At 46.3% G+C, this 15874-nt stretch overlaps 1 protein-coding gene across 1 annotated transcript in view; it reads right to left on the reverse strand.

Moving 5' to 3' along the window:
- Positions 1–15613, reverse strand: part of nr2f5 (nuclear receptor subfamily 2, group F, member 5) — a 32260-nt gene extending 16647 nt beyond the window's left edge. Inside the window, exon 1 of the mRNA XM_061717426.1 lies at positions 14444–15613. Coding sequence (XP_061573410.1) covers positions 14444–14810 — 367 coding nt within the window. The 5' untranslated portion in view covers positions 14811–15613. The remainder of the gene's footprint in view (positions 1–14443) is intronic.
- Between the last annotated feature and the right edge of the window lie 261 nt (positions 15614–15874).

The raw sequence follows: 15874 nt of genomic DNA on the forward strand, positions 1-15874 counted from the left end.
TTGCATTATTGAAGTTACTGCATGACACTAATACAAATGTAACACCATCTCCTTTTCAAAATAAGAGCCCCCTAGTTTCAGTGGGAATACACCCTTCATTTCTTTAAAATGCTTTTATTGTGAAATATTTACAGGAAGCTGTTGTGGGAAAGCTTATTAACTTGCAACGTTCAAGTTAGCCTTGAAATTGCAGTAATGTAAAAAACAAAAACAAAGAAGAACACGATAAACACAGTAACACAAAAAAGAAGTAGAGGATGATGGCTCGTATTAAAAAAAGACTCCAGAAAAGTAAAAGAAAACGGCAAAAAGAGACCTTACAAAGAAGAATATGTTGGGATTTACAGGAACTGATTGGGACCCTCAGCAACATGAACTTTGCGGGGGGGGTCCTAAGGGTCCAGGAACCCAAAAAGGTTGAGAACCACTGGCGTAAGAGTACCTAATGCTAACTACCACGCCGCAACTACAAAGCAGAAGAAAGTCAACAAACAGAAGCGTGAGTACGGTCAGATGTGGCTTTCCCCACGTGGAGACTGCTGATGAAGACCAAAGACGCTTCTTTTCTCCTCCATTTTACGTGCAATCTGTCACTCAACAGAAGCGGTCTGCATTTCCGGTGACTGCTATCCCCGACTTGACCACTAGAGGGCAGTAATCCTAAACACTGAAAACATGTTATCAAACTTTAATCAGGGAACAAAGCCGCGACATCTAAAGGGCCCATGCAAAGTTTATAGTCCTAAAAGCCTGCGGGGGCACCTGAGGGGGGGGTGTGTGTAAAACGAGCTGGATTTTAGCCGTATAGTGCAACGTTTTGCTGACTTCTAAACGCGCCGGTCGTCGTGGTTTCGGAGGAGCGGCGGTGGGAAGTGTTGGCGGTGAGTGGCAAGTGGCGAGGCCACTCTCCGCCGCCGCTGTGCATCAATGAGTAATGACCAGCAGCAGCTGGTAAAGATATAACACTTTTTCACACCTACATATGTTATGCACCCACACATGAATACATGTAACACCCCCCACACCCCAACACACACACACACACACACACACACACACACACACACACACACACACACACACACACACACACACACACACACACACACACACACACAAAGTCCTTGTATTGGCAAATGGCTTAGCCTGAGGCGAAAAGGGCACGCAGAGGCCAAGCTTTACAACACACAAACACACACACACACACACACACACACACACACACACACACACACACACACACACACACAACCCCCCAGCCGTGTGGAGTGATGATGATGCAGCTCAAAGGCCCATTTGGAAAACACCTGTTCCGCCATCCCCACTGTCTGACTAATAACTCCATCTACTGTTACACACAGCGAGTGTGAGGGGGGGGGGCAGTGAAAATGCAAAGAGAGGCCATGTGTGAGGCGGGGGGGGCGGGGGGGCCAAGGGCTGAAATGGTGAGATAAGGTGGAGCGGGTGTGAGGTGATAAGTTGAGAGGAGGGAGACGGAGGGAGACGGAGGGCAAAGTGAAGGCTAAGGAGACGGTGGAGGGAGGAGGAGGTTGGGGGGGATGTTTGGTCACCGGCGGAGAGACGAGGCCCCGGACGGACGGAGTTGGTCTAAAATAAAGAGACAGGTGTGGGCAGGAGGTTGAACGAGGGGTGAAATAATTGGCAGGGAGGAGGAGGAGTTTGGAAAATGCTTTTTCAACCCCGTCACCTGTCGGCTCGCGCGGCAGCTGCGCGACGCGTCCGCGAAAAAACGAGAGGTCAAATCACTCACGAGCGTCGTAAAAATGCCTCTAATTCTAGCCGCGGAAGAAATACCTCCGCACACAAAGGGCCCGTGACCTCAGAGTGCTGCGGTCTCGCCGCTGAACCTGCGTCGACCCGCGTCGTTGGAGAGAAGAAGAAGAAGGAATGCGGCGTCCTTCGGCAAATAAGGCGGGGCTACGAAGCGCCGTCACAAAAGGTGGGGTTGCACAACAGACATTCCTCGCCACTCATGCTCCGGCAGGCCGGCCGTCTGCAGATTAACTGGTCAAATATGTTTCTCAGTCACTTCAGCAACTTTAAGTTATTACTGTAAATAAAAAAAATTTAAAAACGTCTGACAACATTTGTGGAAATATTAAAAAAAGTGTTCAAAATGATTCAACACGGATATCAAGCTAAAACAACAGTCTGCTGGTTTCGTTTCTCACAACCAGGGGTTTCCTTCAGCCGGACGTCAGTTTTGGCGGGAAACGCCCCCCTACCCGCCAATCAGAGAAAAGGAAACATTCAGAGCATTTGGCCGACGCTACAAGGCCTTGTGCTTCATGAGCCGTGACGCCTTCCTCGCTTTAATCGCTCTGATTTTAATCCCTGAACCTCCACAAGTAATTAAATAATCTTAAAGCAAATGCTTATGTCTAATTATACAGATTAGTGCCCAGAAACAAACCTGTGAGCCAGAAACAAAAGTGAACTTTGGTAACAAAGAACTTATGAGAACCGCAAAGACTCGGGTCCATTTTCATGTCTGTAACTTTTGAGCCTAAATGTGGTGTTTCCATCCATCCATCCATCCATCCATCCATCCATCCATCCATCCATCCATCATCCATCCATCCATCCATCCATCCATCCATCCATCATCCATCCATCCATCCATCCATCCATCCATCCATCCATCCATCCATCCATCCATCCATCCATCCATCCATCCATCCATCCATCCATCCATCATCCATCCATCCACCATGGATGGCTGGATGAAAGGATAGATGGATGGATTGATAGATCTATGGGTGGATGGATGGATGGGGCAGATATACAACCTCATTTTTTCGATGAAAGGGAGGATGAAACTTCAACCGTTCATCGTCGTAGAAAAAGCGAGAGGATTAGTAAAATATGTAAAAGGACAAACTTAGTTGACCAGTTTTTTAAAAAGCTGAGGTCGTTTCCTGAAATCACAATAAAATGTCTGCAAACACGATTTGTTCAAAATACTAAAAGAGAAGCAAGGAGGGCACCGATAGGTGGGAAACAGAGGGACCGAGAACAACGACCACGACCAGCTTCTCCACCATGACATATAACGGCATGACGGTGGACACTTTCATTCGTGTGAAGCCTTTGCAACTCCCAAGATGCTTTGCACAGGCATTGACCAGGCTGGTTTGCTTTCCATAGACAACTAATGCGATGTATTTGCGGCGATAAAGAACTCGGGCCGTTTAGCTCTTTTGCTCGATTTCCAAATCCAAAGGTAAAAACATGTCAAGAGTTACAAAGAGTAAAAGTTTCCCTTCTTTAATGCGTCTGAGGAGCAGCTCACTGAAAGTTCTGCTCTCAGAAACGGAGCCGCGGGTGGATCCGTGGATCCAGGTGAGTCCTGGGAGACGGGTCCTGGTTTGTCAGCCTGGATCTGTCATCCCTTCTGTGTCAGCGAGACGTCCAGACTGCCGGCATTCCCTCCGACTCCGGAAGTATAGAAGAAAGTTTCGTAAAATGTTGCGATGTAAAGGATGTGGGAAAATGGTTTGTGTTTCCCTGGTGTGAGTAGGGTTTTGGACTCTTTAGAGTCTGGGATTCAGGTCTCGGTGCCAAACCTGGACCTGGTGCACGGACACGGAGTCCAACAGCTCCCTTTTCAGCCACACATCTACAGTCTGGTTGCAGCACTCAGCGCCCGGCTCCAAAGATACAATATAAACCAGAGAAACAAAAATATCCACCTTTTTCTTTTAATCTTCCCTTTAAAAATGATTTTAAAGTGATTTATCTTTGCAGGACGTTCAAACTCGAATGAAAGTGAACAGATTCTGACTCCTCCCCTTCATCCCAGATCGCTATGAGGAATTAAGCATATTAATCATAACCCGACCCTCCATTTATCGCCTCCTGCTCCTCCTCCGTCAGATTTGTGAACCATATTAATCTGCTCCGGGATCGATTAGCGGGTTAATCCCTGCAGATGCTACTGAATCTACTTGATCCACTTGACTTTTCAAAAGCCTCATTGTGGGGGTCACTGGTGTCGGAGAGGCCGAGCACTTGAGAGTACGGCCGCCTGAAACAAAACCGCTCTGCGTCGCCCCCCTCCACGGAGGAGGAACGGTCGCCGCGGCGACGGAGATGCCGTATCTCGACATGTGGGAGGGCAGGAAGGGGAGCAGGAGAGGCAGAGATGACATTAGAAGCAGATGCCTGAGGATAAAGGAGAAACAGGGTCACAGATCGAGTATTAAAGGGGGAGGGGGGCCGTGACACGTGGGGTGTTTGCAGTAATCTGCTTCGTAGCTGGATATCTGCAGATAAGCACTCGTCAGGAGGAAAAAAAACATAACACAAACTAGTCTTTAAAGTCCAAAATAAAAGCATCCGGGTAAGAAAAGTTGCATGTTGGATAGTGTGTATCATGCACTGAGGTTTATAATAAACTGTGGTTCCCATTTTGGGTAAAATTCCTTCTTATTTATCTTCTCTTTTAACATGGAAACAAGGAGGTTACAATCTCCGCTCAATGGACATTTTGCATTTGGTTGTTCCAAAAACAAGAACGGAATCTGGGAAGAAAGCTTTTAGCTTTTCAGCACCAGATGCTTCGAATAAACTTCAATCCGAACTGCATTTCCGAAACCTCATACCTGTGACTGAATTTAAAGCTCTGACAAAAACAATGGAGTTCAGAATGTCTGTATGCAAGTGTTTTAATTAATTATGTCTTTATGGAATTAATTTATTTGTTTTTTGTCTTTTAATTCTGTAAGTGTTGCTGCTATCTTGGCCAGGTCTCCCTTGTAAAAGAAAACCCCGATCTCAACGGGACTAACCTGGTTAAATAAAGGCTAAAAAAAAAAGAAGAGAAAATGATAATAGGGAACCGTGGGACTGCCGGAGTGCCGCTTCAGCAGACGGAGGAGAGCTGCCAGCCGCCCCCCCGCCCGGGTTTAGCCTCTGGGTCAGACGGTTGGAGGAATTACAGCAGCTAAACACAATTAAGGCCTATCAACATTTGCTCTGAAAGGTCACGGCGCCGGAGCGGCCCGGGATCCGGCACTGGCGCTTCTGAAACCTCCTCTGGAGAGCAGAACTGGAGGAAACACAAAAAAACCCGACACGATCCCTGCAGCTCGGTGTCGAGAATAAAAACTACAACCCAGAGATTAGAAATGAAAGTTCGACACAAATTAACTCCATATGTGACAGATGTAAATTGGAGGACGCAACATTAATCCACATGTTTTGGCTCTGTCGGTTAAAGGGGTATTGGAAGGCTATGTTCAAAGCTCTCTCCACGGTGTTAACAGTTCAAATCAACCCAAACCCTCTTATGTCTTTATTTGGGATTATTCCTGACGGGATGAAGCTACCTGTAGGGGGACACGAAGTAATCACTTTACCACCCTTCTGGCACGCCGCCTGATACTTTTGGGGTGGAAGTTGAAAAGAGTTGAAAAGATCGATTTTTCGATTTTAAACCAATTCTCATATTAATTCCTAAAAATTGATTCATATGTCTAAAGATCGATTTTTTTTTTCCTCATCATTACAACTTTTGGTATTTTTTTGTTTATGCTCAAAAAAGGAATGTTTTGTTGGACACGAGCATAACTAGTGCCATGTTTTTGCCTTTAAATATGTTTAAAGGTATGAAAACATTAAAGTGTTCAGTTATAATTGCATAAATTGTCTATATTTCTTTGCTTTATATACCGTATTGGGGTTACATTTACATAAAATGCTAAAAACCAAATTCTCATAAATGGGAAAAAATAAAACCGATTTCATACGTCTCTGTTTCCTCCCTGGATCTGTTTGATAATTCTGACCCACGATGTTTCTGAAAACAGTTATATCAGCATTCTGGGAGGTGATTGGTCCTTACAGCATCATTAGCTGCCAATACTTGCTGTTGAATCTCAATATAATACTGGTATTAATATGTTGCATAACTACACAGTCATGTAATTCAGGCAACAGCTCAGTTTTAATAACAATAACCCAAATCGATATCGGAATCTAATCGGATCGAATCAAAGTGTGATAATCGATTCTGAATTTTAAGAATCGGAATTGAATCGATTCTTGACATTTGAATCAATCCCCAGCCCTAGGAAGGAGGCTGGATAAGGGATGTGCTGTCAAATTTGAAACTGGGGAAAATCAGGTATACACTACGGGGCTCTAAAAAGAAGTTTTTTAAAGTGTGGAGACCTTTTTTGACCTTTCTTGATAAACCCTCCACACAAGTGTAGTAGTTAATTTTTGACAGATACCCGTATTTGGTTGTTGACGTCTCAGGCCTTGTCCTGCTGCTTCTACAATCTGTTTTAGTCTTCAAATATACTGTGTTTCACTAAGTGCCTTGTGGCAATTTGTTTCTCACTCTGGACATTTTTTTTATACAAACATATGTTGTTAAATTTCAGTAAGCAGAGTAAGCCTAACATCATTGAGTGTATAAGGGAAGTTCGCTGTGGGGAGGGAATGTTTAATGTTTTGTCTATGTGAAAGTGAAAATCAATAAAAAGAACTATGAAAGAAAGAAATGAAAGTTTGTTAAAAAAAATAATTTTTAAAAGTCCCAGGCTCAGCTCGGCCTGCGACGCGACACCGAGGCGACATCCCCGCGGCTCTCCTGGGTTTATTTCGGCCCTGAACTTTGACCTACAGGTCAGCAGCGGCAGAGTAACAAGAGTCAGGCTGCAAGCAGAAAAAAGAGGAGAGAAATTTCCCTGACAAAGATAGAAAAAGGTCAGCGAGCAGACGAGCTGAAGGGAAAAGTTTGCAGCTTTTTCCCTGTTTCGTGGGATTTCTGTAGACGAGGCAGAGGGCTCACACCTCGGACTTAACGCTCATCCTGCGATTATTTCTGCACAAATACTGCGGCCGGTGGACTCAAACCGCCGGCGTTTTCTTCCCCTGATGTTTAAAAAATCGTTTATTTTGCAGAAACATGTTTATTTGCCGCCTCAAACACTTAAAGGCACAGCCGTTGCCTCTCACCGTGTTGTTTTTCGATTCAAATGCATTCAAGCTGCCCTGCAACAAAAGGCAGATGCGCGGCGTTGCGTAGCCGGTGCAGAGCGGAGCGTTTAGCAGCTTTAGAGTCGGATGTCTCCCTCAGGCGCTGGCGGACAGCGAGAGCTAAAGGATGCATGACTATTATACTTAAATCTATATGATGGGAGCGAAAACAGCTGCTGGTGTGAGGATTAGCCGCCCGTGGAAACAGGGGGCTGTTAAAAGGTTTATCAACTCTGGGGACGAGGTCACATGCCTTTAATCTGGTCCCAAGTTTAAAAAACTGCAGCTTTAAAGACAAAAAAGGACAAACGTGCGAGAAAGCAGGTGTTGGGCGAGTCTTTTAACTTTGCATGTGTCAAATAAATACTTCAGACTGCAGGAAAAGAGATGTTTGGTCCGGTTTTCTCTTTTCTCCTTCTGCCCATTTAAAGATGAATTATTGAGATCAAACCAGCTGAACGTAGACGTGGTCTATCCCCGGCTGTCTGTCAAACATGAAAGAGCAAAGTTTCGCAGCGGCCGTCAGCAGAAAAACAGAGGAAAGGGAAGGAAAAGCCCTGCAGGCACAGCAGGAGGGGAAGCCGTGACCCAGACAGAAAACGACAGAGGCGATGACGGCGTTGGAGGAGGTCGGCGTGGGTTTGGGAGCTTCGCTGCACGGACCTAGTCGCCCCGTTTACCCACGAAGCACAGCCAGTGATCTGGGATAAATGTCTAAAATACGATGCACGAAGCAAAAGCTTCTCAGGGGTTATATATTCAAGTTCAGAGTCTCTGTTTCAACGCTGAGCGACCCGAAACGACCCGAGTGACCTTAATGAACCATTTATACCTTTCTACGTGGGAACGGCTCTCATCACCGTAGAAGAAGAGAGCTGATTCAGAAAAGGTGAAGCAGAAATAGGCCTGTTTTCCCCCAGATGGAAATCACAGGTGAAGAAATGATGCGACCTGTGGAGCTCTTTCACCCCTCTGGTACCCCTTTTCACCAAACCGGTTCCAGGGCTGGTTCTGGTTCACAACTCGTTCAACTTGAGAACCAGCTGAGAACTGGTTTGTTTTTCCATAGCTCGGTTTTTAAGGGGAGCCACGTGATTACATCACTGCAAATGTTAGTTACATCGCTGCTTTTGCGTGAAAGTTGCAGCAACAACAAGGTATCTGCTCTAATAGGACTTGGTCCACGTAGCTCCTCCGTGGACACATCTCTAAAAGACAGGTTGTCTCCTCCTCAGACCCATGATGCTTTGCTGCATCCAGATTCATTCTGATTTGAAAATGTCTCCGTCTCCCAGTCTTGCTATTGCCCTTACTCTTAATAACTCCACCCCCCTCCGCTTACGTAAGCGGTTCTTTCCTCTAAACCCAGCAGAGAGTTGGTGCTACCTTGGAACCAAAGCCAGTTCTTTGTAAGTGGAAACAGAAAGTCCGGTTCCAAACTCAGCACTGGCCCAGAACCAGAACCAGAACCAGAACCAGCCCTGGAACCGGTTTGGTGGAAAAGGGGTATGGGAGGTTTAATCCCACCGCTCCATTTTCTTCATAGGCTCCTCCCTGCTCCCACCTGATGACCCGGTTTGGTTCTACGTAGCGGCTGAGTTACGTCCATCTCTACGACATCTCAATGTAATCTTAGTCTGGGTGCCGACTCGATCTAAGTGTTTCATCACCAAGAAAGAGTCTCAAGTCTTGATTTTGAGACATGGCAGAATAAACGAAGGTGATGCTGAAGTTTCTTAATTCATTGTTGGCTTCTGTTACAGATCCAGGTTGTTGCTGGACAGTTGAGATGGTTGCTTTCACACCGATACCTCAATGGTATCTCAATGGTACATCAATGTTACTCAAACCTGTCGGGTTGCTCATGAACCGAACCTGAAAAACCTGCAGGAGTGACGGAGAGAGAAGATGGGAGACAGGACAACCCAGGATCCACCATTCGTACCTCAATCTCTATTCTAATACCAGCAACCAGTACCTGGGTTTTCCAAATTAGCTGATACCCAACTCTGAGCGGACACTGTTTGAACCCAATCTTGCTTTCTTGACTTCATAAAAATTAATTCCTCTGTTGAATAAAGTTTGGGGGAAAAAAAACTTAAAAACTCTGTGGAGGATCTTCAGAGGGTTAGATTTTAAGTTTGTGACCACGTTTGTTTCTTCGGTCATACACATACACAATAATCGGCGGTCACATGTGATGGGATTCCCCCGGGACGCATGTTAATGCCAGGTCTGAACAGGGCACTTGTCTTCACTTACTCGTCCTGCTGCATTCTGACTGCTTAACGGGTGTGAAACAATAAAAAAAGTGGAAGTATTTAGGTGTTTGTCTGTTTTTGGGACTCGGATGAAGATCAGATTACAATAAAACCGGATTTCTGCGTTAATTTCCCGTAAAATTCTAATCTGATCTTCATCCGAGTCCCAAAAACAGACAAAGCACCAAAGTACTTCCACTTTTTTTTATACTTAAAACTTACCTAACTTCCCCTCAATGGCACTTCAATGGTACCCGACACCGAGCTGATACTATTGGACTTCAACATTGCTTTCTTAACTTCATAAAACAGAATGTCTGACAGCATCACATGGAAATGGACGCACTGAGTTTCTTCTCCGTGTTTGTGGTGGATGTTTCCCTGAACCGTACGCAACTTTTGTTGAATAAAGTTTGGGACGCATGTTAATGTCAGGTCTGAACAGGGACTTTGTCGTCCCTTATTTGTCCTCCTGCACTCGGACTGCTTAACAGATGTGAAATAATAAAAAAGCTGAAGTAATTTGACTGTTTTTGGGACTTGGATGGAGATTAAATCAGATTTTTACGGGAAATTAACGCAGAATTTGTGTTTTTCCAACGGGTTCACATACTTTTTCTTGCTCGTAACTGCACATGCAGCTGACATGTGACCCATTAAAGTGTTCGTAGGAAGGATGGAAGTAAATAGATGAGCCTCATGGATCTACACCGCCATCCAATACCCAATCAAACTATTCAGACAAGATCGGGCCGATATCGATATCGGATCGGTGCATCCCCGTCAATAAGTACCGACATGCAACCGCTGGTGAAGATATTAACACGTTTCTACATCTATACAGCTTTAATACTGGCTTTAGTACCAGCGGTACCAGTGGAGCAGAAACGGAGCATGTGGCGGCTTTGGATGTTGTTTCTGTACGAGTCAACGCATAGACCACACCCCCTTGCCCTGCTGTGATTGGTCCGGTACGTTTCGTACCACTGGGAATGCTATTCCCCCCCGTAAACAGGTTTCAGCTGTGGACGGCGTTTCGGGGGCTTCCCGTCTCCAATTTCACCTCCACATGTCACTAAATCTGCGCACTGTTCCTTTAAATCCTTTAATTAGAGTTAATGAAGCTCACGTTTATCTTTCGGGATGAAACGCCGAAACACAGGATGTTTCCTTCCCTGGATCAGCGCCGTGCCAACGACAGCCGCCTCTCACAGCCGAGCCTCAGGCGATAACTGAGCCCGGCAGTGTGTGGACAGAGGTCAAGTATTTGACTTTGTCAATAGCTAAACGACGGGACTAAGTGAGAGGTTTTTCAGGGGCCAAAGCACCAGAAACGGCTTGTTTCGGTGGTAAAACCTCACCCCCCTCACGGTGCAGCACGGATCAGCAAACACACACTGGTGGACTCGGGTGCCGCGGCGGCGTATTTACACACCGCAGAGGCCCCAAACGGTCGACATGTTTGGACTTTAACTCCAGCCTGTCTTCTATTATTGGTTTAGTTGTGGGTGACCTATATTTTGCGCCGCTGGAAGATTTTATCAGGGTGCGATGTGGGTCAGAGGAGGCGGCGAGCCCTCCCTGCTCTGTGCTCCTCTGCTGCAGATGGATTATGGGTATGTTTACCGTCACCACTCTCAAATAACTGGCAGCTGGGAGCATTTACACGTGCACACGGCTAATTCACGACAACGTGACCCCATCATTGAGAGTATTCATGACTGGGAGGATTCCCTGGTTGTCTCCCCAGCCAGGTGAGGTTTCGGGAGCTTCAGCGCCCTCTGAAAACCCGGCGCTAAGACGCTGCCACGCTGCCGAGAGGTTCCCCGGATTGAAGTCTCCAACAAATGATATCATGTCGGAGACAGCCGTCTCCAGAAACAGGTCAAACGTCCCCTCGGGGGAAGGAAAAGATAAAGAAGCGCTCACTTGAAAGCAAAAGACTTCTAAATCTGTCGCTCATGAAACCTTAAAAACGTCTTCTCAGGCAGCTTAATATTAATTCAGTCTGAACAGAAGTCGGGCGGGAGCACGAGGGATGTTAATGTCTGCTGCTCAGATGCACATTTTAGCTTAATGATTCTCAACGTGGACGTTAAATGCCACGCAGCTCTCCTTTCCGAAAATATCATCCTTACGCGCCGTAACGTCCCTCATCTGTGGAGGAAAACCACCTCAGCAGGAGCCGCATTAATATTCCCTTCATGCTCTGATGAAGTGGAGCGGTTACATGTCAACCAATCGGATGCTTTGTGAAGTCTCAAATTTCCAAATGCGAGCAGACGCATGGCATTCATATTTCACCTGCATCGCAGCCGAGAATAAAAACGTCACCCTAGTCGGTGACACTTGTGAATAACACAGAAAACAGGACTTGTGCGTTTGACCTCTGGGGACGGCGGCTGCTCCCTGCACAGCAGCGCCACTTGTTGAGGCCTCTATTCTTTGGGTTCCAGGAATGAGATGTCAGGAAATATATAATTCATGTCAGCATTTCTCTCAAATATTTATGGATATTCAGCAGGAACACAAATACCGTTTATTTTTCTGGGTCCCACTCCCGCCTGGAGGAAGCGACTCCGTCAGTCACCTCATTCAACGTCGCTCTGCTTATTATCTTCATGGAAATTAGGATAGAATTATTTGTAGTAATTTTTAATTCTTTAGTCTTTCTGATCATATGACCTTCTCAATATTTGCACCATCACAAAAACAACTAATAATTACTTTTAGTCCCAAAAAATGTGAATATATGACATAACTTGTGTCCTTCTACTTCATCCTCCAGTTTTAGTTTTTCCTAGAGGAAGGGTTGGAGGCAGGGGCGTCAATTGGGTATGGCCAGGTATGGCAGCCGCCACACCTTGGCTTCAAGGGAAAATGTAAATGTTTGTTTTTTAAATACATTTATGGAATTACTCTGTGTCTATTTGTATTGATTATTCTATTACTTAATACATATAGAATAACTACAAATGCAAATCAGAACAACATGATCGATTTCACTAGTTATTATACACTGCAAAAACTGAAAATCTTAACAAGAATATTTGTCTTATTTCTAGTTAAAATGTCTAATTTTTAGTAAAAGAAAATCTCATATAATTTAAGACAAGACTCAAAAACAACCATTCTCACCTGTTTCAAGTAGATTTTCACTTAAAATAAGTGGAAAAATCTGCCAGTGGAACAAGATTGTTTTGCTTGTAATGAGAAGATAAATCTTGTCCCACTGGCAGATTTTTCTACTTATTTCAAGTGAAAATTTACTTGAAACAGGTGAAAATTGTCAAATTAGTTTGTTTTTTTTGGTGATGACTCTTGTTTTAACTGTAATGAGATTTTTTGACTAAAAATTAGACATTTTAACTAGAAATAAGACAATATTCCTGGTAAGATTTTGAGTTTTTGCAGTGAGCGAGACTGCATTTGAAAAAGTTCCAATTTTCTTGACCACACAGATAAGCTCCATAGACTTCTGTGATGAGTATTTGCTGGACGTGTTGATTGATACTCTAGTTCAGTTCTGTGACTCGTAACCTTGCCATACCTTAGCTTCCACTGAATTGACGCCACTGGTTGGAGGGAAAGATCCTCATCATAATATACATTTTTTGTTGCACTTTAGGCGTGATTATCACTTAATCAGATGGAGGGACTACTTTTCCTCCTGCTGTAAACACGCTGCGGCCCGTCAGCCGTTTTTTCCTCGGGTTCACTCAGACGGAAAGGAGCGTGACGTGACTCCGTGTGGCTCGCGGGTTTCTTTACACACCCGTGTGTGTACAGTCTACACACACCAAACACACACACTCTCTCTCACACACACACACACACACACGGAGACACTCCCGGGAACCCTTGAGGGATCAGGTCTCAGATCTGAGGAGGGCGGGTGTTCCCGGCGTCAGTTTTGCTTTGGTGAAGAACAAAGGGCAAGCGGGGGTCGCTGTTGCGCGGAGACGCTATCTGCCCTTCAACATCCATTCAACATCCATTCCCCGAGTGTCCTTGAGCCGGCCTGGCTGCTGCTGACCCTATTCTGTCCTCTGAGTCCGAGGAGGCGGATAAATGGCCTGACGTCTTGGTTGCATGCACGCAGACCTCCGATAACAGAAATTAGAAATGAGCCAAATGGATCGTTTTGCACCAACAAAGCGGTTAAAAGCGTAATTACGCACAGCTCTCTCCAAAAACCCCGGTGTCAACCACCGCCAGAAAAACACTAACTCATGCTGTCCACACAGAAATTAGCAGAGATGATTTTTGTCCCCAATTTGCTTCCCAGAATGAACCGTGCACCCCTGCAAAAGCCTCGCGGATGGAGCCGCAGATTACTGATAATTAGTGAGGGGAGCGCTCATCCTCGCCAACACGTTTACGCTGAACCTCTTTGGCATTAACTGACCCATTGTTAATCCAGCACAATGCAACAAATGTAGCGGCATCCTCTTGTAGCGGCTCGGGGTGTCGGTGAACAGAAAAGCACAATTAAAGCAGAGAGACAAAAGAAGGATTTGGCGGAGCGCAGCGCTCGGGGGGGTGAATGGTTGGGATTTGGTAAATGAATGTCGGATAAGCCTCGCGGTTCCGCAGGTGGTGACTGATTATTTACCCATAACAACAGCCGCGCTGCAAAATCATTTAGACGCACATAATAACCTTTAAGGTTCGGAATAAAATGACTTATTGTCGGCCCCTTTTCACTCTTGATTTTGTTATTAATATTAGGCTAATAATAATAATAATAATGACTTGGATTTATATAGCGCCCTTCAAGGCACCCAGAGCGCTTTACAGAGATCATTATTCATTCATATCATTATATAATCATAATCATATCATTTATTTATTTTACTTGAGTCGACTTTTTAGCAGAAATGGCAAATTATACAAGTGTGGGGTTGTAAATGCCGCCAAAAAGTACGACTTCATGTGCAAAATCTGCTATTGAAATATTATACACGGATCGGTGTTTTAAGAGTAATAAAAGCAAAGAAAGCAGCACTGAAGCCAAAACTTTACTTCCAAAAGTGAGGAACCGATCAGTTGTTTTAAATCTTCCACCTCTGACCTGATTTCCTGCTAACTTGCGCAGAACTTTACGCACATAACATTTAAACAAACTAATCCCCGTCCGTCGCCCATAGCAACGGAGCCCAGCTCGGGCTTACCTTCTCTCCTCATGCCGACCTTCAGGCACTTCTTGAGCCGGCAGTACTGGCACTGGTTGCGGTGGTGCTGGTCGATGGGGCAGTCCCGGTTCCCCCGGCAGGTGTAGGTGAGGTTCCTGCGCACGGAGCGCTTGAAGAAGCTCTTGCAGCCCTCGCAGGTGAACTGGCCGTAGTGCTTCCCGCTGGACTTGTCCCCGCACACCATGCAGTCCACGTTGGGGATCTTATCCCCGGAGAGCGCGTCGTTCCCCGGCGTGGAGCCGTTGGGAGTCCCCGGCCCCCCGCCGGGCTCCTGGCCGCACATCTGGAGCTGGGAGCCCGGATCTGCAGAAATGTTCTCTGGCCACTGGTTTACTACCATTGCCATGCTATCCCCCCCAAAACAACTGGTCTTTGTTTAAATCACAGAAGGAGTCAGATGGGTGTGATAAAGATCCGTCCTTACGTCTTTGGAGAAAGAAAAAAAAAAGGAAAAACGAGGGCGACCTTCAGTTCCCACGGAGGTGCAGCCTTGGATTATTCTGCAATACTATTAATTTCTTACAGCAAACATGCATCAAAGTTCCCAGCAGCGGGGAGGGATCAACATGATCGATACGCGACGGCACAGCCTGCAACTCCCGGAGCCCCTCGCTGCGCAGCAATCCATAAACACGATGTTCCTCAGAGAGTAACCTCTGGGGGGAAATCAGTTCAACAAGTCTCGGCTGTCACACTTCTCTCCTGCCTCCTAATCTCGAGACTAATGGAAAGCCGAAGAGCACACAGAAGCAAAAACCGCACCTCCTCTTTGGAAATCTGCTCTGACTGAAACGCGCTCAGGGTTCCTTAAAGTGTGGTTGTTCTAAATCATAATTTCAATTTGGCTCAGTAAATTCGGAGGTTTAATAAGTCCAGCTCCTGGAGAAAACGGCACGAGTCCAGAAGAGTGTGGGCAAAATCCTGGGATCCACTTCTTCTCGTGCGCCGCGGTGAGGATTTCGGCTGCGACGTCAGCGAGCGCTTTGCTGGGTGTTTGATTACCAGAGGACACAGATCGGGGATCACGGGGAGGGGGGAAATCCTCAGTGCTGGACACTAGTATGACCAGTAAGACTCCGCACAAGCCAGGCAGTCTGAGCCGCTCGGGAGCGCCGCTTCACCTCTCCGCCGTCCGTCCGCCGCGTCTCTGACAGGCGCTCCGGGGAAAGTGCAGGACCAGGACGCAGCGGCCCCCGCCCCCCCCGGCCCCCCGGCGGCTCCATATACGGGCAGGGAGGCCAAATAAGGCCGGCCTCCCCCTCCCCTCCGAGCTACCAGGGGGGCGGCAGGAGCCCAGAGCGATTGGCCCCAAAAGTCTGGGAAAAACGTAAGGAGCCATCTGGTTGGACGGCGCATGCACGGAGAGGTTATCGTCCAAGTGCTTTCAAGTGGACTGCAGCGGGTGTCGCT

The sequence above is a fragment of the Cololabis saira genome, chromosome 3 (assembly GCF_033807715.1).
Source record: "Cololabis saira isolate AMF1-May2022 chromosome 3, fColSai1.1, whole genome shotgun sequence".
In the NCBI taxonomy this organism is placed as follows: Eukaryota; Metazoa; Chordata; class Actinopteri; order Beloniformes; family Belonidae; genus Cololabis; species Cololabis saira.